The sequence below is a fragment of the Trachemys scripta genome, chromosome 2, assembly GCF_013100865.1.
Source record: "Trachemys scripta elegans isolate TJP31775 chromosome 2, CAS_Tse_1.0, whole genome shotgun sequence".
NCBI classification, from domain to species: domain Eukaryota; kingdom Metazoa; phylum Chordata; order Testudines; family Emydidae; genus Trachemys; species Trachemys scripta.
In genome coordinates, this window is record NC_048299.1 from 87,022,659 (window position 1) to 87,050,387 (window position 27,729).

The following is a 27,729-nucleotide window of genomic DNA, read 5'->3' on the forward strand; positions in this document are numbered from 1 at the left end:
TTACTGTAACTTGGTTTTTATTAAAAAAACTAATTACATATGTCTATTTTCCAGTACATCTTTTTTTAAAAAGTACTGTATGTATCAAACATTGATGATGTACTTGATCACTGTTAATTTTCTTTGAAGAGTTGTCTAAAAGAGAAAATCACTCCAAAATTTATTGAAACTGGCTATATAGCCTCAAGATATTTAAACTTTCTAGCTTCTTACATGAGAGGCTTAGTACTTTATAGCACAAGAAAAAAACATACCATTAGCAGGTAATATTTTGTCTGAATAGAATTCTTTTGGGGATGCCATAAACACAAAACTCAGACGAGGATTTATATAGTGTTTAAGACTATTAGGAAGACTCACAGTTAAGTTAAATTTACCAGGAGGATAAATCTCATTTTTAAAAGGTTTTTGTTGTTGACATTTATACTTTTAACAGCTCTTCAAAGGAATAATCGTGCACACAACCTACAAACTTCTTGTCTCAGTGTAATTTACAACTAAAATTAAAATAAAACATGGAAGACCGGTATCTTTACATTTAATTCTTCTTTAGAAAAAAGAAGAACTTAAAAAAAAAAAATGTAGTAATCCACTTGTGCTTAAAATATTCATATGCATGAGAAAGCCAAAAGGGAAAAATACACATTTTTGTACACCATGATCAAAAAGTTAATATAAATCTTTTGAAATTGCACTGTATTTAAAATGCCCCCTAGATTCAGCTCCCTCTTCTATGTACAGCTTCTTATGCTGCCTGGCACAGTTCCTCTTGAGCCTAATTGCCAACCTGTGGAGGTCCTTCAGGGATGAGCGATGTGAAGAAGGTGGTGATGAAGGACCAAGCTGAAGCCATGAATCCAGGATGCTGCTCTGTACTGCCATCTTCACCTGCATCTTCTCCACTCTCTTCATCAATCCCATCATCCATAAGACGCTCCTTTTAAAACAGAAATTGTCTAAATGGTTTAATTGCTTTAATAAAGAGGTAGAATATATTAATGGAAATATTTTCCTACATAAAGTAACCCTATTAACAGGGCAACTCCCTGTGAAGGATCTAGTCACAAACACAAAACTCATTCAACAGTGGAGTAAGTCTAAGTAGCAGTTCTCTATTAAATATTAGAGACAAAGATGAAGGCAGTATTGATCTGGTTTTTCATAATAAGGCTTTAGCTTTTTGTTTTTAAATGTTTAATGATTAATTTCCCTTCTGTCCATCCCACCTATTAAGGTTACTTTTTTTTTTTGGTGTAAAAAAGAGAAGTGCATTTCCATTGTCATTCCTTTCCGATTCAAGCTGAATTTTGTACTACTATTCAGTTACAAATACAGATTATTTGAAAGAGAGAGAATACCGGAAAACATGAAACATCCAAGCTGAAATTCACCTACCATCTCCTCAAGGTCAGGGTTATTTACATTTTGTCCATCAGGGTTCACTTCTGCATTGTTATTGGCTGCCTGTTGCTGGCCTCCCTCTTGCCTAAAGGGGAACCATCCAGCTTGGTGTCTATGTAATAAAATGAACAATTAAAAGCCTTGTCTCTCTAAATTGTAAAGCTGCTTATGAAATTTCTACAACGGGAAAATAACTGCTATCTACATGTCTAAGTCTCATTAAACTTACTTGCAGATGAAGAACAGATAATCCATTCTTCATCTTGATTGGACTGTTGGGGAAATACTGGAGTCTGAGCATTATTTCTAAGTAACAAAACTAACTGAAGAGATCCCTGTTAACCCAAATATAGAATAAAATGCTTCTTAGAACAGCTAATACCTATATTATTTTAAGTCAGCACTGAAAAATTCTGCTCACCGTAAGTTTTTTCCCCTACTTGCCTGTCCAAAAAAAAAAAAAAAAAAAAAAAAAAAAAAACCCCACACACCTTGATATTTTATTGATGTCAGTGATCATGGTAATGTGCAAGTGAATATTTTGTTCCTGAGCAACTCAGTTTTAATGATGTTTCTGACAGGCAGTTTTAAGTCGGTAGCAGAATCAACCATATTTTAAGTTGAATATGAAAATGCAAAAATCTTAAATGCAGATCTTCTCAAATTTAATTCCTTAAAAATTACCTCTTGAAAGTAGCCCAAGATGAAAGTGCTATGTAATCATTAAGTATTTCTGGCACTTTCCACTTCCATCCAGATCACACTAGGCGCCTTCACCCTGGCTGAGATGGTATTTTTAAATTCATTATACCTCAGTGTCATTGTTAATGAATTTTCGTAGCAAAAGGCAGTAGCTTCAGGTTTTTTGTTTTGGTTTGGTTTGTTTTTTTTAAAGGGGGCGTATGGTAAAGCTTTCCTTTTCTGATATCTATAAAGCCCTGAATGTTGAATTCTGGAGTGTCTCCACGGAGCCCATACAAGTTACTGGGAACATTCAGTAAGTATATCTGTGCTTAATTCAAAATTGAGTTCAGCTTTACAGTTCACCTTTAAGATCCCCAATCAGTAACAATATGTAATTTACGTCAATGCAAACAAATGCTTCTGAAATCAATCGAATTAAATTCAATTCTTCCTTCACTCACCTCTTAAGTTCTGTTTCCATAATTCTAAGTTTTCCCTGCAACAGTTAATATCTAAAAAGCAGCATGTTTTAGGTGTGATGCCCATCAGTTTTTACAGGGGAAAAGGGAATCCAGAACTCAAGAATTCTATATTTTCAGACTACATCTGAACATCTGTTTGAAAGCCGCGTTTCTGTATGTGCCCTGTTAATGATTATCATTAATTCTTCCCTTTTACAAATTCTTTGGAGTTCACCTTTACGTTGGAATTCTGTAAAGTGATCCAATTTCACACCTTTAAAAGTTAGCTTATAATTATAGTCATACACTGATAATCATACTCCATGCATCTAAACTACAGCTATTCATAAATTAATATTTTTTACTCACAAATAAACCAGTAGCATGGCTCCCATTACCATGACAAACCGACTGAAGGAAGAATAAAAATATACAATGCTGAGGAGAATAGCTGCTCTAGAAAATGTGTACATCCAGTCTAACCAGTCTCGATTGAAGTCCTCCTCATTCACTACTGGACCTCCTTGTGCATTCATTTGAACATTCTGGTTTACAGGCCTGTTCTCCTGTGCTGCTACGTTTGGCACTGCTGGGGGCTCATTTGCAGGAACATGCTCTGAATTTACAGGCTGCGCGACGGCTGATCTGACTGGTTCAGTGCTGGATGTTGCCTGGGCCGAAACTGCAGCTTGACTGAAATTTAAAAATATGTTTTCTGAAAAGCCAGCTTTGTATCAGAAGTAGTATTTAAACCCAAGCTTCCTTACAACTCTTTTGTACAGAGAAAAATGCCAGTTGAAGTACCTAGGAAACTTGAGATCTTAAATACAAGTATATAAAATATACGCAAACTTCACAGGTATTGTGTGATAAAGAAGAAATTCCTCTGGAAATTTAGTAATACAGTACCTCTGGACAGACATGTGGCAGCTCTCACTCATCTTTTCCCTCCTCCATTTTATACCAAATATATACATTATTCTGCAACAAGTTTAGATGCATAACAAGCAAAAAATCCCAAAATTAATTCAACCAAATTTTCCCTCTTCCACCAGAAGAGATGCAGAGGATTAGTTTAAGTAAAAGCTCTTTACTTTTTGAGTAAAGCATCGAAGTTTGGAAAATAACATGAAATTTCAACTTTAAGAACCATTTTGTTATCAGGTAATAAGTATGTCTTCTCCGGGGTCTCAGATGATTGTGAGATCTAGCACAGAATCAAAGTTGCAGTATCTGGACACCACAAGGTGAAAATAGGGAAGGTTTGGCCTCTATTATAACCCTCTTCCTAGCTGAGGACACGGTTTCTTCTGAACAAAGACTATGCCCACTCCATGCATCCAGTAGCAAAGATGATTAGAGTGACACGCGGCATTACCTCTCAGTCAGCAGTTTTGTGCTGTCCCCATAATGTTCCCAGCCCCACTGCCAACTGAGTAAGGTGGAAGAGAGGAGAAGATCTACCTCTGGGACCAAAATTCTCATCCAGCATGATGCACTGACATTCAACAGGGCTACTTCCCTTGCTTTTTGGCTTAAAACCAATGGAATCCATTTTACTTGGCATGGGAGATTTTTTTCTGGTCTTACTAACCTCAACTCGAAAATACAATTTTGTAATAATTGTGATTTGAGCCTATTACTAGCTAACCCCATCTTGCAGAAGTGTTGCCTGGGCAGTACAAGAGCCCAATGAGTCTAATGTTTGTATCACAACAATTCCAGTGGTGAATGTTAATAAAGATACTTTCAAACAGAAGAGTTCCACTCTCAATCATAAAACTTTAAAAGGAATACATTTTTAGAAGCAAGCTAAGTAATTTTTAATTTAATAGCCAAATTAAGTTAAGTATAAAATAGTAAAACCAGACAAAAAAAGAAAAGAGGCAAGGCACAGAAATGTCAGTCACACAAACAGCAGCTATCTAGTTTTTTTTATGGCAGGTTGTTATCGCAGCAGTTGCTTATCGCAGCAGTTGCACTAGGATGATACATGAAGTAACTTACTATTGCATGTAGTACTGACGTGCATACATTTGTTGCCACCATATCATCTGTAATGGGCTGAATGCAGGGTACATTGAAAATCCAGTAGAAACACCTTGACCTGGAAACTGGGTGCCTATGTTGCTACAGGGAATTAAAAGCAAAAAACCCACTCAGACTATGGCTATTAATAATTACAAATACATTTATTATTGTAAAATATAGATTACACTGAGCACTTTTTTCTTCATGTGCTCCATGAGAATTCAATATCAATAAAATTGTAAAAACATCCTTTGGATAAATACCTGATCCATCACACAAACGGTATTACTGTGCAAAATGAAGAGCTCTCTGTCAGAGATAAAAGGTCATCACAATTATGTGATCGATCCTCATTTGAATGTACCAACATTATTTCCATTCTAAAAAACATTTGTTGCATCTAGAAGCTCTATCATTAACTACATCTGACTAATGGGTTTGTGGCCAAATAATCATTACTAATTATTTCATTATTAGAAGACAAACTTCTTAAAATCAGAGCTCTGATCAAACAGTGTGTATATATTATAGGGAGGGATTAACTGCACTAGAAGACTTCACACGTTCAGAACCCACTACTACAGGCATTTCAAGGAACTATCAGTGTTTAAGGCCAGAAAGGACTACCAGATCATATATCCTGAGCTCCATCACATCACAGGCCACCAACACCATGTGCACACTAAACCCAACAACTGAAATTAGACCAAAGTATTACAGCCTACAGAAGACGGTTACGTGCCACAGGCAGAAAACAAGAGGGACTGAGGTGCGTGAATACCCAAGGCCCCGGCAATGGCAGGGAATGGATTAAAATGTACTTTAACTCTATTATAACTTTCGCTTTGGAAACAATGATAGAAATATCATGATTCACAACCACAAAATCAGCAAGGATTGACTGGGTATAGAAAACAAGCTACCCTCTCACCCCTAGAGGTGGCCCCTTTGCATCCTGGTTACAAGACCCTGGAAGAACATTGTGGGTAACCTTACTGTAACACAGCTCATGCAGTCTGGTTTGTGGATAAAAGAACTTTGTGCCATAGGGAACCTTCCCCATGCATTAAATTCACATGCAAAAAATAAAGAAACTCCTACATGGAAGCTGAAGGAAGTGAAAAGTATTTTATCTCTCACAGGTCACACAGTATGTTTTGGGACGATTCCCAATTCTTCCCAAAAAACTCTGGGGTTTCTTATGGTATCTTTCAATGGATTTCTCAGCATAAAGCAATAGTTTTTAAAAGTTTATTCATACTGCAGTTAGCAACAGTAGCAAATGCTGCAAATATACAGCAGGCTACAATTCTGTCCTGGGTAGATCACTGGCTGGAAAAGTGTTACCAAGAGATCCCACTAGTCCACCAAATATTCAGATAGGCAAGGAAAGCCAAATGAGAGGAAGGAGAAGTAGAAGCTATCAATATTTTTGAAGGAATTTTTCATCTTTGTTCACTGCCCAAAGCACTCAAGAAAGAAGAGAGATGATCATATTATGAAAATGTACAGAGTGGGATTTCAAAAGGAGACGCCAAGTGGGATGAGTTTGGCATAGCGAATGAACTTGGGACAGTATCATTACTTCACCCTTATTGCTCCTGAGTTGAACCCCTGGATATGAGTGCTATCTTGGTATTATGCTGAGACAATTTGTAGGAGCATAGCAAGTCCCTTTTTAAAAATATTTGGTATAGCTTAGTTTTCTTTTAGTTGTGCTCCACTCTCCAGTAACAAGCTCTGAATTTACTCTAGCAAGTTCTTCATTTTTGTGATCTGCAGCACATTCCAAAAAACCAAGCTTGTTTACAGTTGTTAAAAATATATATATTTTTTCCTCCCCCACAGTGATGCTGCTTGGAATGCTTGGAAGTGGTGTTTGGAATTTGTGACTCCACTTCATACCACACTTGAAAATTTGTGACACGGTCTAAACAAAAAAAAAAACATACTTCACTCTGAAGGGAGAGGAAGTAACAGAAAAAGAAGCTAGTCATAGTTAAACCAAAACTATGGAAGACTTTAATAATACAGTGTCCTAAGCTATTTCTGCTTCTCTTACACCAAAACAATTTGCATGCTTTATTATTGATTACTGGAGACTACGTTTCCTGAGAGGCAAGGTGCACTTTCATACCTAAAAAGCAACAGAGGGTCCTGTGGCACCTTTGAGACTAACAGAAGTACTGGGAGCATAAGCTTTTGTGGGTAAGAACCTCACTTCTTCAGATGCATAATGTCAAACTCTGAGGCCCATTGAGTTTCTCATTTTCTATCACTCAGAGAAATCTTGGCTTCAGAGAAGCACTCTGTGATGCTAACTTGTCAAGCTATATTTGATTTACTTGGAAAACTCAACAGATGCTAGTACAAAAATAAGTACACAGCCAACACATTTGAAAGCTATCAACAGGGACATTTGGGGAAATACAGGGGCAATGCTTAGAACTCAATTAAATACATTGCATGGCAGAGTGGAAAAACAATATTTAACCAAAAAACTGACAGTCCCTCCCAAATAAAGAATTGGTGCACTCTCTCTGGGAAGGAGAGGGAAAGAGGGAGCATGAGCAGCTTCCACTTTTTCCTCAGAATGGAAGGGAAAAGAGGCAGGAAGCAGAGTAGTCCAGGAGTTTGGAAGCCATGGAAGAGCAGGAAAGCAGAGCAGAATAAGCTAGAACTACCTCTGCTGCTATTCCCACAGCAGAGGAAAAGCAAGCAGAACAGAGGCAGCCAAAGAAGAATGGAGCTGTCTGAGGCCAAGGAGCAACAGCATGTCCAAGAGCGACTGCAGCCTCAGAACATTCGTCCAAAGAGACAAGAAGCCCAATATTTCTTAAGTGGTGGAGGGTGGGAAGAGAGCCCAGAATTCACTAATTTGGAGGGACCCAGGTTTAAATTTTGAATGTAAAGGAGAAACCCCAAATGTACTAAATGAGCTATGTATGGGAATAAGGTTTTGGAAAAGGTGCATTTTTTGCAGGGGAGAATAAGATTAGTGCATAGAGGAATAGCATTGTTGATTTACTGGTGCGGGAATGAATATGTGGCAATAGGCATACCTTTGGTGGGGAAATGGCACAGGTAGTTTTTACTCTGGCAAGTAGGCTGAGTCTTAGGATATAACATCAAATATTTTTCGATCCCTGTGTAATTCTTTTATTCAGAACATGGTATCTGGTTAAGAATGGTTTTAGAAGGTTAATTATGTTTTGCAAATACCCACTATACTATCTTCCCAATATTTCATTTTGTTTGAAGTAATTGGTGAGCAGCAATGGTTGTCCTGGATATAAGGGGGTTCTACAGCAGAGCTGCTAAACTTGTTTTGTGGAGACTGCTGAATTATTTATTATCCATAGGTTAGGGCCATATACCAGCCTCAACAGGTTAATTTCAAAGTGGCAATGGAAGGTTAGCACAAACAGTATGTGACCCTTATACAGCAACTCAATTTTTAGTTAACTAACTACTATATTCAGTATTATTAATTGAAGTAAAATGGTACAGAGCATTTATCTGCCTTCTGTTTATTTAACCATATGCACATGCAAATCTGTGCCTAAAGTTATTTGGCAATGTGATTCCTGCTGCTGTCACTCATCTTCAGAGCTCAAACCTCACTGGAGTAAACTGGTTCAGTTCACAACTTGCAGAGCTGTTTCAGACTAAAACAGCAATGCACCAGGTCATTTTTACACTTTGTAGAGTCTGAGCCACATGAAGGCCAGTTACATACATCATACTAGCAAGGAGTTTGACAATCCTGTTCTTCAGTGGGGGTACACATGTATATAATATCCTTTGGCTCAGGTTTATGGGGTTCCACTGCCTCCCCCACACACCATTTCATCTCCTACATTATTCAGCCAAGCTGTCTCCGACCCAAACAGGAAGCAAAACCACCTCCCTACTGTTGTCATTGTCACCTCTAATCTTCTAACATGCTTAGATATCAAAATGATAGAAACTTAAAATTAATTCCTCTGGTCCTTTTGTATATATTCTATATTTTGCTTTTTTTTTGGAGGGGGGGGGGATATTCTGTACAAGATGGGAGTTTTCTCCCATCATATAAAATCCCTAGAAACCAGGAAAGCAAGTTGCAAAGGGAGAGGGTGCAAGATGTGTGACTTTGTTTACACATTCCTGACCTAACCTCAAAAAACACTTTGAAAAAGCCACACCCCAACCTAAACTTACCCACATTATCTGGGGGTTTGTCTACATAGCCCTATACTTCAGACTACAGGAGTGCAAACTGCAGCACACACCCACTGTAACTGCCCCATGTTTACATCAGCACCATTCACATGGTGCAGTTACAGCACAGCACATAGGTGTATGGGGGGGAAACGCTGCAACTCACATCCCTGTAGTCCAAACTGCAGCACAGTGCGGACATAGCCTAAGTGATTATTTTCTGTGGGAAGAATTTGGACTTCTTAGTAAGTTTTGTAAGAAGCTGCACATGTCCTACTATGATAAGCATCAAAACGCATTTTATTTCTAGGTTGGATTTCCTTGGCCTGTCTGTATCTGAAAGATGATCATTGTGTTGTCCAGGTAGTTTGTGTCTGCATAGTTTAGACAATATTTTGCTCCACTGCAAAATCCTCCTCCATTCAAGATACCAGTCTCATTTTAGGTAAGCAACAGTTAAGAAATCCTAAAATTTATTACGAAAGGATTATGTTGGAAAAGTGTACTGGGTACTCTTATTTTTAAAGATATGTTGTTCCATTTACCGAAACCAGTTGTTTTGATTAAAAAGCAATACAACTATTTTATTGACAATTTATTTTGTGACTACATAGCCATAGAAATAAGGGATTATAGGTGAGAGGGCCTAACCTAATAGTAACCGGTCCTTGATAACATGCTACTGCTATATGTACATAGTTATCTATGCTGATGACTCAGATCTCCCTCTTCACTCTCCTGTCCAAACTAACATCTCTTCTTATCTTCCTGACACGAATATAAGCTGATGCTTGGCATCCACAAAGGGATGGAACAGAGCTTTTAACCTCTCATCTTCCTCAGTCCCTCCTCCCTCAGTCACTGTGGACATCATCATCCTCCCTGTCATTCAAAATTGTAATCAATGTACGGTCTTAGACTCTGCTCTCTCTAGGGAAAAAAAACAAACGGGCTAATGGCTGCAAATTAACACAAGTCATTAAGAGGGCTGCTGTCTACACAAAGACAGCAGATAGGATTGGTACTGGCATGAAATAATCACTCAGCGATTAATGAGTCTGGTGTCTAGCAACCCACAGCTAAAGATTTTTTTTAAAAAAATATGGATCAACCTGACAATGTTCCATTAAATTATTCTCTAGAGAAAACATCAAATAACTTTTTACAGTTCACTTTAACTGACCCTTAGCCATGCCTCTAGGTGTTAACATACCAAGCCTACTTTTCTATAATAGTGCATTCCAAGTCACCAGGACTTTGGTATAAGGACTTTAATGTCAGTCTGCAGGTGAGAGGGACAAATGGTCTAGTTCATTTATTTAGATTGCACTCTGGTGAAATGTTTATGGCCTGTATGGCAAGTTCATGTGAAAAGCTGAATTTATCCAACCTTCCCCCAGACACCTCCTCCCACCCCCCAAAAAAAAAAGATTTATAAGAAAAGCCCCTATATATGTGAACATACCACAGGTTACCTTGAGAATGAGCTTATTACTCTACATTGAGCAGTTTCCCTGACAGTCAAGCTAGCCTCACCCAGTTTCCTCAAAAGACAAGTGTGTCACTATTTACTCAAGGAATAAGTGTTCACAGTGCAACATAATACATAAATTTTCCTACCATATTACAAAGCAGATTTTTTTCTTCCTAGCAGAACCTGAAGGTAGTCTATCAGGTTATGCTGCACACCATTACAAGACAGCAGCCTCATATCTGTTATCCAGGATATCCATGAATTACTTCTACAGTTCAATCCCATGTGGATTAGGAATCAAGTGTCAAACTGCTTCTCTGTACGTGTGTATGCCATAAAAAATTAAGAGTCAACATTGTTCTTGTATGAATTTAATGTTAGCTAATCTTGATTAAAATACAAGCGATAAGGAAAAAAACATTAGCTGATGCTTAGTGGATTTATTTGCTTGTGTTTCAACCACAAATGGGGATATCAGTCACACCACCCAAAAGTAAGAGAGCATCAGCAGAAGAGGCAAAGTGTACGAGGGTAGGACAGAAAAGAAAATAGTATGGAAGGCAGCATTGATAATGCTTACTCAGGGACTTACTCTTAGATAATCAAAGATATATAAAGATTGATTACAGGAATTTTGAAAATGGTGATATTAATTACAAGTCATTCCATCATAGACTATGGAGTAACCATAATTTCAACTAAAAACCTAAAAAATGAAAAGGCGATATCTACAGCAAAAATACATATTTTAAACAGCGCTATGCCACGATGTTGAGGATTACTTCAAATTCACTTACCCTTGCATTAAATATGGGAATTGGTGGCTTTGCACAGGATTGCTTTGTGCTTGTGGAAGGTTACGATGCCTCACTCCATCTGAGCTAGAGTTTATAGATGTAGATAAAGATTCTTGGCTTGTGGGTGATGGAGTTGTTGATCCAGAATGTTCTGAATTCTTAAAATAAAATAGTTTCCTTTAATATTTTCACCACACTTATAGAAGGACTCAATATTTCTATATATGCATTAAAGGCATGTTCTTAAGTGTGCTGTCTAATGTCTCATTAATTATATATGGTGTGGACATATGCAACAAGAAACTTCCGTTTTAAAAAAGGCGCTATTAGTGCGCCAGATTTTCCAAAAAAGCATGCAACTGCCCATCCAGGCATAGAAGTAGGAAGCCAGGTTTACAAAAATGCTCAGCACCCAGCAGCTCCCACAGAAAAAAAATCTAAATGGGAGATGTTGGGTAACGAGCTTTTTTTTTTTGGCTGGCTCATAATAAATCAGCACTTAACGATTCTAATCAAATGTTTAACAGTGAACTGAGATACTAATGGACATCACTAACAGAAGTTGTTGTTGGTGTCTCTCATTGTTCTTAAACAATTGCACAACCCAGTTTCACAGGTCATGCCTGTCCTTTAAGTGCCCCCTGCTGGCTTAGCATGGTACTGTAGGCGTTCCCTGCCTCAATTTCCTTCCTTCAGACACCTCAGTAACTCCACACAAAGACACCAGTCAGTTCTGGCATAGGCAGTGGGTATAATAGGCCAGTGGACCACTGATGCTGACACAGGATGCCCAGTTGCAGATTTGGCGGGGGAAGTTTTTGCTTTATTATGCCCCATGCAGGTTCCAGGGAAGCTGAGAAAGCAGTATATGCTATTCAGCTTCCTGGGTTCATCAGTAATCTCCCTGGACTCCAGATAGATCGTTGATGAACCCAGGAAGCTGAGTAACACATACTGCCTCCTCAGCCACCCCGAAATCTGAATGGGGCATATCAAAGGCTCAGGTTCTTCTTCGGGAGGAGATGCTGCGGCTTTTCCTGGGTAGCTTGGGGTCTGGGGAAGGGAAGGGGAGGCATGGCCCAGCTGGCCAGAGGCTCCTCCAGGCAAGTGGGGGGCTCCTCCAGCCAAGAGGGGGTGTGCTCAGCCCATAGCTTCTCCAGCTGAGGGGGGATACTTGGGGCTCCTCTGGGTGGAGGGAGGGAGGCTCAATGCTCCTGTTGCAGGCGGGGGGAGAGGGGAGAAGGAGGAGGAGATATCAGGACTCCACCCTGGGGCATAGGTGGAAGGGGTGGAGCCAGGGGCTAGCTTCCCCCAAGGGGGGCTCCGCCTGCCACCCATGAGTTCTAGAGATGTGGCTTGGCCCTTGGCTTGGCCAAGTCACAAACAAATGTAAACCCTTCTGGGGTATCAAAAGTCCAAGTGAAGAGTCCCAACAAATAATAAGATTCTTCTACCCTTTGGGGGCTTCTCTTCAGCCTGCCCCCTGGGCTCTAGTTCCCAGACCCTTCCTGGGCTACTTCTGAAAGACCTTCTGGCTCTAGGATAGAGCACTTGGCCCCCAAGTTCCCTGGAGTACGCAATCTTCCACAGATGCTGGCTCAGAGCCTTCCACAGGAGCCTGCCTGCCTGCTCCCTGTGATTCTACACCAGAGTGATCTCTGTGTCCTCTTATGAGGCCCAGCTGTCCATTAAGCTATCACCTGACCCCTTATTCCTGCCCTCTTAGGCTGGGAAGCAGCTAATTAATTATGCCACAGATGCAGTTGACCGAAGTCTCCCTCCAAAGGGTCAGGACAGCCAGTCACCCTGACACACCCGGAAATGAAGATCAGAATGCAGGGTGGCAAAGTTTCTAGTATAACCAGCCACCTGGACTAGAATTTGTCTAATAAATACATTATTATATTAGCTTTCATAAACCCCAACTCCTAATATTAGCTTTTAAAGTACAGTGTTTAAATATTAGAAAAATCCATTCAAACTAAACTAGCTCTGAAGAACAAATTAGAACAAGGTCAACATGCCACAGATGTCAGCATGGGAACAAACATCTATACAAGCCCATCCGCCTGCAACAAAAAGCATGCAAGAGATAGTTTTACCTACTAGAGTGACAACTGAAGAACGGAAGAAAGAAAGAATGATGGATAAAGTCCATCTGCTTTCTGATGGATGCTTTTTCTACTAGATTAGGAATCTGGCACTGTGTACTAACATGATTTAAAATAATTACTCTGCAGACATGCATACCAGTAGTTTATAATGCAAAGCAATAAGAGTGGAAGCCAATTATTTCAAAAACTATAATATAAATGTAGATTTTTTGAAAAGAAATATTTATAAAATCCCCCTGAATAATTCATTGTACTCAAGTATTGCCCAGAGATTGGCTTAAGCTCTTCAGCTACATGGGCAAGTCCCAATCTGTATGCTGTCTAGTGCAGGTGTGTCAAAGAGGGGACAAACTTGGCCTTCCAGTGAAGTGAGAATAACTGAGACAGCCGGTCACTGCCAAAGTGCTGTTTTTGCTTACTGACAGTCAACCAACAGAACACAGGTAACATGTGCATATGTCCCAGCTAACCCTCAACAGCCTCCTGGAAAAGAGCCACATTCCCACCCAAGGAGAGGAGGCTCACCATAATGAAGGAAAAGAAGACTCTTAGAACCATTTTTACCTGCTATTATATCACAGCCAAATACAGTAAAGAAAACTCCCACTTTCAGGCTCCAAGGAAGAAGGATTTTTTAAATATAAAAGCACATAGCAGTTTTGAAGTCACAAGTTTCATCTTCTAATGAAGACTACAGAGATTTTAGAATTGTTACAGTTACCAGAACAGGGTTCATATGTTTTTTCTATTACAATTTTAATATTTGAAGCACTGCCCTTGAATACCCAAGTTTAATTGTACAAAATAGACAGTTTACATAAGGTTGTTTTTACACCACATTTTGCACTTTCATTGTATTGTTTTACAATCAGGTTTTAAAAACTAATGGTAAGTGCTGACGAAAAAGACCATGATCAAATGAGAAAAAATCTCCACTCCATATCTCAAAAAAACCCAACTCACTGAGCTGTTGCCAGATGTCGATGCTCCATGACACACAGAACTGGTGCTTGGTTTTGGAGAACTTGGGGGGGTCCGTGAAGTACATACTAGATGAACCATATGATATTCATCTTGCTAAAATTAAAGAAATTAAAAAGAGTTTAAACAACAGTATTTGGGAAGTTTCTAGGTTAAATGGGATTAAAAACCTACTTTCAAAGTAAACTCACAATTAATAAGGCAGCATGATGCAAAAGTTAGTAGACATACACGTTTAAAACTTAAGCCCACTATGACAGAATTCCATGTTTTGGATAAAGTATTTTCTTACCAATTCACTATATCACTATGCACAATAGTGTACATTCTGGCATATAAATTTATCTTGTCCCTGCCTCTAGAACTGCAGCATGGTACAATGGGTATGATACCACACTAGGAAACAGGAGACCGCATTTTGTTTTAGCTTTGCCACTAACTCATGGTGACAAGCCATTTACTGTTCTGTGCCTTAGTTTTCCCATCTGTGAAATAGAAAATATGCTCTTAAGTGGCTTTGAGATGTGTAATGAGTGCTAAGTATAATTATTGCAGTCAAACAATAAATACTCAGTACTTACCGTATATACTCATTCATTAGCCCGTTCATTTATAAGCCGACCCCCCCCCCCCCAAGATGGTTAGGTAAAAAAACAAAAACTGTATGACCCTTTCATAAGCCGACCCTATATTTCAGAGGTTGGCAAACTTTGGCTCCTGGCCCGTTAGGCTAAGCCTCTAGCGGGCCTGGACGTTTTGTTTACCTCGAGTGTTCACAGGCACGGAGCCCCTCAGCTCCCAGTGGCCGCGGTTCGCCGTTCCCAGCCAATGGGAGCTGCGGGAAGTGGCAAACCGCAGCCACTGGGAGCTGAGGGGCTCCGTGCCTGTGAACGCTCCAGGTAAACAAAACCCCAATGTATTCAATTCAATAGAGTTTAAAATCATCAAATTTTGGTGTAGACCCGTTTATAAGCTGACTCCCGCTCTTTGATGCGTCACTTTTTTACCAAAAATATTCAGCTTATGAACGAGTATATATGGTACGTAGAATTGTTCAAAGTGATGTACAAACCTTAGTTCTGACCCACATGAGATACAGAAAGTATCTCCATTTTTATTTGGGGAAACTGAGGAAAAGAGCTATAGTGACTTGCCCAAAACCACGAGTCACTGGCGGAGTCAGACTTGGAAATCAACAGTTTTTGATTTGTACATAGAGTTGGATTCTCCAAGAATATGCTGTTTCTCAAACAGGGATGTGATAAAGACTGCTCAATTTGCAGGTATCTATTTTATTCCATAGGAAAAAAACCACTAGAAATAAATAGCTTCAATGGATATGGCCATAGCTATTTCAGGTGTGCTGTGACTATATTCAAATTGCACTGTGGGGCTCTCTCAGTAATCACTTACAAGAGCCTGCCTCGATTGTGAAGTCATGCTGCAGCGCACTCCATGGCACAAATAAAATGTGCAGTTATTACAATAGTTATCAGGATAAGTTTAGAAGTATTTTATTTTTTAGACAAGGCTAAAGCTTAGAACACTAACCCTAAATAGCCAGATTTAATTCTTCAAAACAGACAACAGAAAGGTTGCTTTTACACCACATTCTCCATTCCCACTTTTTCTTTTTTCAAAATCAAGCAAACACAACCACCCTGATGCTAAACCCCAACAAACGCTACTCCTGCTCTAGAGAGACAAGGTTGGTGAGATAATATCTTTTACTGGACCAACTGCTGTGGGTGGGGGAGACAAGCTTTCGACCTTACACAGAGTTATTTTTGACCTGAAGGAGAGCTCTGTGTAAGCTTGAAAGCTTGCGTCCCTCACCCACAGAAGTTAACTTTTATTGGACTATTACCTCACTCACTTTGTCTAATATCCTGGGACTGACACAGCTACACCACCAATGCATACTCCCACTCTAGTCAACTCCATTTCTAGCCCCAGGCTCCTCTCTTGCTTCCACTCCCTAGTTGGTACCTTCCTTCCTCCGCTATTCAGATTTGTCTCATTCAAAGAGCAGTGGAATTTGACCAATTTAAAAAATAATCTCCACGTTGACTAATAAGGTTCCTCCCATACAGCTGCAACTTACAGAATGCTTGACATTATAGAATGTTCTTTCAAGCTTAGTATCTGAGTGGCACTGACCAATAGCACTGCCATCAAGTGTTATGGCTATACACATGTACACAGGTTTTCAGTGCACATGCTCATGGAGTTACACACATGTTGAGATGTCTAGAAAGTACTATTTTGGACAACACTCCATGTCAAGAGAGCAAAATGTCAGAGACAAAAATTTCAGTAGATATTCATCAAATCCTTAGCTGATATCAGAACAGATGGCTAGTCAGACAAAGTACTAGAAACCATGAGCTAAAGATTCTTTTCTTCAAAATCTAAAGCAATTGATGGCACATTTGGGAAGGAGGATATGGTAAACAAAAAAGAATATTTCACTTCCCTTCTATCACAGTTTTTATTTCCCTTCCTTCCCCTCACATTACAATCTTTTCTTAATTAGACTGATAAAAATGCCCCCAACTCAGTTCTGGGGTCAGACAGGGATGAAAAATTCTTTAAGTAAAACAATTTGATGTACAGTAGCTGAAAATCATTATGAAAACATTTGTAGAATCAGACAGGTCCACGGGGTGAGCGGGATTTATTTATATGGGCTCTTCCTCCAGCAGATAAGCATGGCTTGAATTTGTGTATCAAAACAGGATATATAAACAGGCCAACTCATCTATGCTTACCACAAAAATCCATAAGCCATGGAGCTACTGTAGCTTTTCAGGGAATGGAAAGAACTGTATTTTTCTAAACTGATTCAGGCCTTTAGTTGTTACTAGTCAGCAATCACAGAAAATGAGGTTTTTGCACAAAAAGTAGATGCTAAATATTTTATGAAACAAGAAAAAAAACTAGAATAGAAGATTTATTGCCAGTAAAAATAATTCCACAAACTCTAGTCATAATCTACTTAAATTTGGTGGTATTTGATCAGATACAAGTGATGTGTACATTTCAAAATTTCCTTAATCAGGAGAGGAACAACACTATGAAGCTGTTGAGATTTGTTTAAATTATATTAATAAATATCCGTTTGGAAAAAATTTCTATTTGTCAATAGATATTTCACCTTAAAGCCATGCTAATGATCATATCTCCAGTATTTCAGGATTCTGATACCATGTTACCCAAGCTTCCTCATGGTTTTCCATCTCATCTTCAAGTAATGACATCACACTGATTTAAAGGTTTAACAACTGAACACACATTATTTGACTAGTCATTAACTAGTCTTTGTATTTTTTTTTTTTTAATTTTTTTGTAATTTTTTTTTAAACCAGCTTCAAACCGACTGAGTGGCTCTTCGGTAGCATTTTCACAGCGCTTCTCATCAAGGAATTTGACAAATGAGGTAAGCATTATTATTCCTATCTGTCAGACACAGAAACTGTTTTTCTGCATACCAGGTATGTGCTTTTAAACTGCAAGGGTTGATAAATACATTGGTTTCAATACTTTAAAGAATTCCAGGAACAGAAGTTAGTTCTTTCTCACTGATGTTCAGGTATTGCATATTAAATGGTGTGCATGTTTTTATTGCACAGTAGTGTATTTCTTTATCCCGACAAAATAGCTTCAGGTGAAATCTTTACTGCTTTCTATGCAGCCTAACCTCAGCAATGAGACTAAACTAAATTCATTATGGTTTCTACCACAGGCAAAATTCAGAGATTTTATTTAGAGTTCCTAGTACAAAATAATCTCTCCAGCACATCATTTTTCTAAATGCACTAATCCTACACTATTCTCATTTGAACAAGTTTCTCCTGCCTGGTGGTACTGACCCAAGCTATTCTCTCCAGACCAAGAACTACACATTTTCTATGTTTAGATATTAAGTACTAAGATACACTATGTTTTCTCTCTTTGAGGCCTGAGTTCAAATTCAGTTTAGCAAGAGGAGCCTAAAATTAAACCAGTAAAACTAAATCAATCTGTAAGGTGAACCAGCAAAGAAAAAAAAAAAAAAAAAAAAAGGTGCACCAACCAAGTTGCACTGCTACCTCGATATAACGCGACCCGATATAACATGAATTCGGATATAAAGCGGTAAAGCAGTGCTCCGGGGGGGTGGGGCTGCGCACTCTGGTGGATCAAAGCAAGTTCAATATAAGTAACACAGTAAGATTTTTTGGCTCCTGAGGACAGTGTTATATCAAGGTAGAGGTGTAGTACTATCAAGCCGTCACAAGCAAAACATAGCCAGCAGCAGTTAAAAATGTTTAAAGGTTAATACCAGAATAGGAGTCAGGATACTATGCAGAACACATTTCTACGTATGAACAGCCATGCACTACCATCAATTTAAACAAAGAACTCCCATTTTTGTCCAAGAGTTCTGCTGTGGATTGAGGGAAGCATATGACCCTATAAATATAACTGTTTTCAGATCAATACAAAACTCAGCATTGTAGTGAACATATGCAGGATCCATGCTTCAAAGCTGCCACAATTAAACTTAGGTCATCACCCAACAGTGAAGTTAGCACTTGGGACAGCTGTCAAAAAACAGTCATTCTATTCCTCATGCTACTAGCTAAGAATTAATGCAAAATATTCTACCCTCTCCCACCAAACCTCTCTCGGTCCTTCAAAAAACTCTACTCCCCTGCAGAGGGACATGAACTTTCAAATTAGTTTTCCTGAACACATTTAGACTACATGTCTAATAAGATGCTCAATCTCAATATAAGTATGAAAAGTTGGAAGTTAAACAACAATGCAAATTTAGAGTCCTATTTCCCCCACACAATGGTTTTGCTTAAAATATCATATGGTGTTGATGTAAAGCTTACTTTTCTGAGAATATCTTTCAGCTGCAGATGATCAGGAAGCAGTCTGCCAGAATACACCAGTCTCTGATCCTTTGTAGACTACGAGATAGGACAAAGAGAGGAATTTAGCTTTTTTCCAGCTGTACAGATTTACGGCTGGAAACAACATTTGTAGATGAAAAAAAAAATCCCTTGCAAATTCCCACCACCTACTGTTAGTCTGCAAAACACATTTCAATGGTTTTGTAATTTCAACTGTTATGGAAAATTGCTGACAGTGCATAACAAAAGGTGGGGGATCCAGGTTTGGGATGAGAGGGTTCTGTGTTGGTCAATCTGAGTGCAGGTGGCTCAGTGGGGGATCTGGGTGTGGGGGAGATCTGGATGCACAGGGGCTTGTTGGGGGTTCCTCTAGGTGCAATGGTAATGGGACTCTGCAGGACGGTCCAGGTGAAAGTGGGTCGGGCTCAGCAGGGGGGTCTGGGTGTGGGGTGGATAGAGCTCAGCAGTGGGGTCTGGGTGTGGGGAGCTCAGTGAGGGATCCAGGTGCAGTTGGTTGGGGATTGGGGTGGCTCGTCGGGGTGGTCCAGGTGCAAGGGGAGTGAGGCTCATCGTGGGGTTCTGAGTGCAAGGGGGTGAGGCTCAGCAGGAGGATCTGGATATGAGGGGGTCAGGATGCACAGGGGTTGGGTGGATGGGAGAGCAGCTCCCTCTACAAGGATCCTTCCCCCTGCAGCTGAGAAGCGATGGGTGCAGAAAGCATGGGAGTGGGGGGGGGGGGAAGAGTTTGCAGAGTTTCCTACAGCGGGGGGAGAAATCTGGGGGGGGGTCTGACACAGCCCCAGATGCCGTGCAGGTGAAGAGGGAGTCCCAAACTCCCCAGCCCAGCTGGAACTAGCAGATGAGTCTGGTGCAGGGTAGAAGCCACCAGCCAGGTCTTCCCCAGTCCCGCGTCCTTCCCCACAGTGATTTCTCTCTCTGCCAGCTGCCCTGGGCACCCGAAACATACTGCTGGGGATGGTCGCATGACCCCTCTTGTGGCTTCCCTTTGTTTCCCTGTCAGAAAGTTATTTTTCTGCAGGGAAACAAAGAAATCTGTGGGGGACAAATTCTGCACATGTGCAGAATTTCCCCAGGAGTATAAAGTATATGTGGGAGACCAAGTTACGCTACTACAGCACCCAATGTGATTTTTATATGTCACCACTGGTATCAGGCACTTTATGAAGAAAAAGACCCCTTTGGTTTTACCTTTGCTGGTCGGATTAAAGTGTTTTAACTAAATTACGAAATCATGCTATAGCCTTGGTGAAGTTCACAGTATGGTTCCATTTATAAAGGCAAAATGTAAGTAGTTTTAACAGTTTCAGGATACCACTAGATCCCTGAACAGCTTTCAAGTTTAAATGGGCCCTGAAGCCTTATCTACAGTGGGAATTTTTTTTTTTTTTTTTTTTTAAAGTTCCCCACCTTTGCTAACTTCACTTGAACAAGCAAGCACAAGCAACATTAAGAATCCTGGGGTAAAAAAGATTTTAACTGGCAAAGTTTTTCAGCACACCTAATATGCTCCACATCAATATGGAGCAAGTGTTGCTGACATGATGCTTGATGTAAACCACCACCCAAACCCCTAATTTAGACGAGAGCTAACATTTGTTCAACTGAACCTGTTATCAGTGTACACATTGCTTAAGATTCTGCATTCCTTTTCCCCTTCTCTTAATATGCAGCTAAGTATGCAGTCTCATATAAGTCACTATTCAGGACCAAAGATCTTACTGAGATCCAGATTTCTAATGCAAAATATTTTTTTAACATCCTTTGAGACCATCTTTGTATGCCTCAGTGCAGCAGAAGGCAATACACACATTTTTTTTTTGCAATCACCTTTATAGGCTCCCCTGTAATTTAGCAAGCTGTACTCCGGACACTACACTGGTACAGATTTTTCTTCTGGAAAAAGCCACATCACTACAAACATTTAGAACAATACTGGGCAAAGAATTAGAAAATGTACTGTAGTGTAGAGACTTGCCCTAGATTACCTAAAAAAGTTTCCTTCCAACTCCAATTTCTGATGTACCACATTCAATACAGTCACACTAGGAGGTCATAGCAACATATCAAATATAAGCTGCCTCAAAAAAAGAAACCCATCAGTGACAGAGAAGGAAGGCAAAGTTTACTGCAGGAGATATGGGTGGAGAACATCAGACATAAATGCACAAAACTAGTTTTGTCCTAGCAACCAAAAGGTGGAAACTGTACTGAAAAATAGTGACAAAACAAGTCCTAAGTGCCATCTTCACATTGTAGAGTCCACTTCAGATTACTAGCAGAAGACAGTAAGTTATACTGCCCCATTGGTTATTGGCAAGTGTGGGCAACTTTTTCTGTATTGTAGCACACTGACTACATTCTTTCCACATTTCACTGCTAGGACTAATTTCTGTTAAGAAAACATTCATGATTTGTAAGTTTTTACTCTCCATGCTTAGTGCCCTTGGCTTTGACCCATCTTATTTAATTAACATTGTTTTGAATAGAGCTGAAAGGTGTTTGTTATATAAGAACTTCATTGACCATAGCATCCTATTGTTATAAAACCTCGGCTTTCAACATCACAGAAACAAGCATCACAGAAATAAAGTTAACTATCGCAGCAAAGATAGTACTAAAGACCATATTTTTGTACTTACAACAAGATTTAAAAGTTCTTTGGAAACGTAGACAAAAATCATATCACAAGAAAAATGCCACAGAGGATTTCTGAAGAATCCAGAGGGCTTACCTCATAAGATTACAATGCAAGATTAAAAAAAGAAGTTTGACCTAAGTATACAGTATATAGCGCGGGGTGAGGGGGGGGAAGAGGGGGAGCGAAATCCCTTAAAATGAATAGGAAGCCAGTACAAGTTGCTTTCTGTTTTTTTTCTATGAGGTAGTCTCCTGCATGGTCAAATACAGGTGCCCTGCTTTGGTAACTTTATATAAGAAGTTCTAATACATGAAAAATTGTTTTACATCATCTAGTTACTAATTGCCTGCTCAAAAGCTATATAATTAACAAACAATAATTCTCTGACATAATCCTTAAACTGAGTAGATTCTTGAGAACAAAACACCTAGAATATTTCTTGTCTAGTAAAAATCCAATAAATCCCCTTGCACAAACTTAAACATGTAACTGCACTTCTAATTAGCCTATGCCAGTAAAAAACATTTACATCTTGAGAATGACATGAATATTTGCTAATCTAAAGTCTCTAGTTCAGTAATTCCTAGTGTGGTTTATGCCTTTCCAGTCTTGCGTCTCCAAAAGACATGCAAATTTTTTGCTGAGTTTATTTAAACTAACAAAAGTAATATCTGGAGCACTACTACAGAGTTCAATTTCTCAATACTACTGTCTACTTTATATAAGAAGTAACCTACAGCAAAACCATTTCTGCACTATATGGTCAGAGTTATTTATGGCTAAGAGTAAAGACAATTCTGAGGATAGCATCTCTACAGAATTTGGTAATGGACTAAGTTTCCTCAAGGAAATTCCTCTGTTTCTCGTCGAGCATCTCTCTTTGGTAGGTGGTAGAAATTCAAGTTTTTGACACAAGTATGGTTTCTCCTATCCCATTTTTCCACTGAAATTTAAATAAAGTCCTTCAAATGTGACTATTAAGAAAATATGGTCATCAATCTAATTTAAGCTTTGCCCATGTGCTCATAATTCATTTACCATCAGAAAAAAGGTTAATTCACTAAAAACTACATTAACGTGAAGTTAAGGTTGTTAACATCCATTCCTAAATAAACACTAAAAAGAAGATGCCAAGTTTGGATTCTTTCATGAACCTTCGAAATAACCTTTTTCCATTCACAAGGTATCAATATTCATAAATACAAAAGAATAGATGCATGCACTGTAATGGTTTGAACCTAGGATCTACCATACTAGAATCACCTTTTGAAAACACAACTCAGTTTTTTTCTCAAGTATTTACACCTACAAGTAAACTTATCCCTTGGGGAAGTTGTGATTCAAGTGACTTGTCTATAAAAACTGCACTAGTTTAAATCGGTTTAAAATGTACACACACAAATCAATTTAATCCTCACTTAAATCCATTTATCTTAATTCAGTGAATTAACAATGCAGTCTAGACAGATTTTAGAAATGGTTTAACTGGTTTAAGAGCATTTACATTAAGAGTTTGCACTGATTTAACTGGGGCCTTTTTATAACAACATAAATTAGTACAACTGTTCTAATACAGACAATGCCTGAGTCTTCAGAATTCTGGGGTCCTTTGCATCATAACTGGGTTATTGACAATCTCTTGCTCTTAGCTTCCCATTATGTTACCACACGAAAAAATACCCAAAAGTTAAAACATGGATTAAAAATGATATATTAAACTTATGACAAGAGGCAACACTCTTGATTGTGAATCAATGTTGGTTAGTCTCACATTTGTTACTTTTATCTTGTAATAATTTTATAAATAAAAATTCTTTCAATGGCTGGTAAATCTATGGAGGGGATAAAACATTTATCATTTTTAATATGCCATAAATAAGTATGACTTGACTAATGGTATAACAATGATCTATGAGGGTTATATAAAACAGCTTGAAACGTTTATAATCAGTAAGTGATGGCAATTGATTTCTCCCTTCCATCACTAATTGAAATTGAGAGAGGAAAATGTTATGCCTATATGCAGCACTTGTGAAATAGTGCATCTTTTGTTGGCATTTTAACGAATATTAAATTATTTTATTTCTAAATCTTGTTTCTCAAACTTCTACAGTCACTAAAGTCTGACAAAACAGTATAAAGCATTTTTCTTTTAAAAAGTTTTAGTAGTGCAAAATTTAAATTGGACTTGGAAAAAAAATTAATTTCCAGAACTCATTAGTAAATTAAACCTTTCCAAGCCTACATATAGCTAAGATAAGTTTGCCAGTTTTACCCAACTTTTATTAGAGGGGAGGGGAGGAGAAAACTTCTAAAACCGATAAACTTTCCATATTGTTTTATAGGACACCACAGATTTTTTTTTTTAAAAGGCTCCTTTAATCTGTGACCATCAATCACAACCTAAAACATATGCAGTAAATCCCACTCCAACTGACACTTGAACTTGCTGAATTAGTTAACAGTAACTGTATATGAGGTACAATGAAATTCTCAACACAGAAAAGCAAAACTGATTAAATTAGCATTCTCCCCATCCTCTTCAACCCAGCATGGAAACATATTTAATAGGTCAGGTAAAATTAAGGCCTGGTCTACACCTAAAACTTAGGTTGACCTAGATACCTCACTCAGGGTATAAAAAAAAATCATCAAAGCCCTGAGATGTAGCTAAGCCAACCTAAGCCACAATGTAAACACTGCTAGGTTGACAGAATTCTTTCATTAACCTAGCTGCTGCATCTCGAGGCGGTGGACTTACTACAGAGACAGAAAAAGCCCTTTCATCCCTGTGGTAAGGCCAGGTCTACACTTAAAAATTAAATTGACCTAGCTATGTCATTCAGGGCTGTGAAAAATTTCACACCTTGAGCACCATCGTCAGGTCAGCCTAACCCCTGGGGGTGTATATGTGGTAAGGTTGATGGAAAGATTCTTCCGTTAACCTAGCTATACCACCTCTCGGAGAGGTGGATTATCTACATCAACAGAAAAACCTCTTCTGTGGATGTAGAAAGTGTCTACATTTCAGGCAGGTCTACACTACAGCAGCCATCGATCCACCAGCGGCTGATTTAGCGAGTCTAGTAAAGACCCACCGAATCGACTGCAGATCACTCTCCAGTCAATCCCTGTACTCTACCTCCGATGAGAAGAGTAAGGTAAATTGACGGGAGATTTTCTCCTGTCAACCTCCCGCGGTGTATACTCTGCAGTAACTCAACCTAAGGTAGTTGACTCCAACTGTGCTATTCACTTAAGAGTGCTACAATGGCATAGCTGCCGCTGTAAGTAGACAAAGCTTAAGTCTCCTGGTAACCAGAGACCCATTGAGAAGGAATTTATTACTCAACTGGAGTAAGTGTTTTTCACTAATCTGCTCAGTTCCCTGAAAAAGTAATGATGCAATGCATATAAATTCTCTTATGCATTAGAGTTGTTTTCTAAAGACTGATTCAAGTCTCTGCCTATGTCAGATCCGGGGAAGATGTGTATTCACACACCAGTTCAACAAATTTTAGGAAAGTGTTTTCTATTGATGAAAAAATTGTAACCAATTGAAGGAGTTTGTTCATTTCCTTTACAATGGACATGCTCCTTTCATACATAGTATAATTAATAGATACATTGACAAGTTTTGCCCTCAGGGTATTTACTATTCCAGCAGATGTCAGTGTAGCTTTATCAGTTACAATATAATCATGTTGTAAGCTAGATAAAAAATGATCTGCACGCCTGACAAAGCATACACAACAGTTCTATTTTCCTTCCAACTTTAATTCCTTCTTTAAAAATATAGACCCTCTTTTCAAAGATGAAACTACAACAATTTTACCACTAAAGCAAAATCCTACAATTGCACTTTTTGAAGGAGACTGATAAAGCAGCTGACCATTTTATTACACTAGCTCTATGCTAGCCATTTGCAATACAAACTCATTCTTTGTTCTATTCTTTTCCAAGTATTACAGTAGCACCCAGATGCTCCAATCAAGCCTAGGCTCCCACTGTTCTGGTGCTATACAAGATAAAATAAAACTGTTCGTGCCTCAGATAATCTATATATGTTTCATAGATTCAGATGGGCCAGATGGGACAATCAGATCATCTAGTCTGACCGCCTATATATAACAGGCCCTTAAATTTCACCCAGTATTGAATCCCTTAACCGGTGTTTGCTAAAGCATCCAGTCTTGATCCGAAATCATCAAGACATGAAGAATCCACCACTTCCCTTTGTAGTTTGTTCACACATTTAATCATCCTCACTTAAAAAATGTATGCCTTATTTCTAATTTGAATTTGTCTCGTTCTTCTTATGCTTTTCTCTGCTAGATAAAAGAGCCCTTCAGTACCCTGTACTTTTCCCCCAGGAAAATACTTATACAGTGTAATCAACTTACCTCTCAATGTGTTCTTAGAGAACCAAATACACTACTTCCTGCACATTTTAAATGGCAATTGAATAGCAAACAAGAATTATTCTGGATGTATTAAGAATGCACTTAATATATTTGAACCATTAATTTTTGTTTTTTTCCTTAGCCCCATAGGTGCTACAGTTCTTTTAATGTGCAAATTTGGAATCGAACAAAGTTTCAAGTTCTTTCAATTTGCAAGTCACAAAATTTCTTCAGAAGACAGCGATAATTAATTTTTAGTGTTAATAAAAATGGAAAGCATTATATCAGGACAACCAACATCCACTTTTGTCCCAAAAGTATTTGCAAGAACTGAGAACACAGCAATGGCCTTCAGTGTTAGGAAGAGCTAATTTCTAAACCAATGTTGGAGGGGAGAAGTTTGGCCATTATGCTCTTTTTAAGCATTATCTTCACATTGTTAAAGCATTCCTGCAGCCCATCCCTTCCGTAAGTATATTATATGGTTTGTGAAACTTAGCGGTGACCCCTCCCCCTAAAAAAAAACCCTCAGGGGCCTTCCATTTACAGAAGTTTAGCCAAAAACATCTACCGCTCCAGTTAGCCTAGAGATGTCCAATTTTAGTTACTTAGCACATTAGCAAACTATTAATACACAATATTTATTAAAACAATTACATCCTTCAAGCCAAATGTACTGTGCCCTACTTAGGCTATGAAAAAGGAGAAAGATACTGATTATGCTTCCTGTTTCCCCAAAACAAAGACAACTGCAAACTTTACTTGGCTTGCACATCAAGGACAATGGGGCCCTGATCACGGCCCCTAGAAGTCGCTGCAATACCCACAGTACCGGGGCAGGCAGTATGACCCTGGGCAGGCTGCTACGAGGCAAGGCAGCGACTTACCGGCTTACTGGGGTAGACTTTGGAGAGGTGAGTTTTCAGCGTGCCCACGGTCCAGTCCAGGAAGCAGCTGATGGTCTGGTCGGTGTATTTCTGGTTGGGCGCTTTGATGATGAGGGTCACCGGGTGACCCACCAGGCTTTGGTCCATACTGCTCGCACGGGCTCGCTCTCCCCGCGAGGGGCGAAGCCGCTGAAGCTCGACGGCCCGGGCGGGAGGATCAGTGTCCGGGGACGAGTTTGACAAGGAGGCTTCGGCCGCCCATCCCCGCGGTCTCGGTGGGAGCCGCCCCTACAGTACAGGGAGGGGGGAAGTAGGCGGGACCCCGCCGAGCCACGCCAGGGCGGTGTCCGCCTGCGGAGGGGGGGAGAGGGGCGAGTTAGGGGCGTCACACACCGATCCCCCCCACGCAACAAGGGCCGCGACCCCCCTCCTAAGCTCCCCCCAGGGCCGGTAACCAGGGCAGGGGGCAGATCCCAGTGACTGGCAGCCGAGCCCAGCGCTCGGGAGAGGCCTGGTCACGCTCAGCGACCCCCGGGCGCGGCCTGCATCCCCCTCCCCGCAAACAGCAGCGACGGGCCCCGAGCCGCCCGTACCGAGCCCGGCCGCGCGCTCCCGAGAACCCGGCTCAGCCTGTCCCGGAGCTGTTCCGCTGGCGTAAAATGGAGACCGGAAGTGGTTCGCCTCCCTCCGCCTGCGGCTCCCCGTGCGCGGCGCCAGGGGGCGCTGGGGG

The 27,729-nt window shown here is 39.7% G+C and overlaps 1 protein-coding gene across 2 annotated transcripts; it reads right to left on the reverse strand.

The window, feature by feature from the left end:
• HERPUD2 (HERPUD family member 2) lies at positions 1–27,729 on the reverse strand. Of its 2 annotated transcripts, XM_034761193.1 has the most exons (9): positions 27,593–27,728; positions 27,000–27,350; positions 19,030–19,107; positions 14,129–14,242; positions 11,052–11,209; positions 4,554–4,676; positions 2,916–3,239; positions 1,396–1,513; positions 1–937 (listed from the first exon to the last, which is right to left on the reverse strand). In XM_034761193.1, exons 2-9 carry the CDS (start codon positions 27,144–27,146, stop codon positions 776–778), a joined length of 1,224 nt encoding a protein of 407 aa, XP_034617084.1. In that variant the 5' UTR covers positions 27,147–27,350; positions 27,593–27,728; the 3' UTR covers positions 1–775. The 2 variants fall into 2 exon arrangements, with proteins under 2 accessions (XP_034617084.1, XP_034617085.1); XM_034761194.1 differs by lacking the exon at positions 1,396–1,513 and having other exon boundaries at positions 27,593–27,729.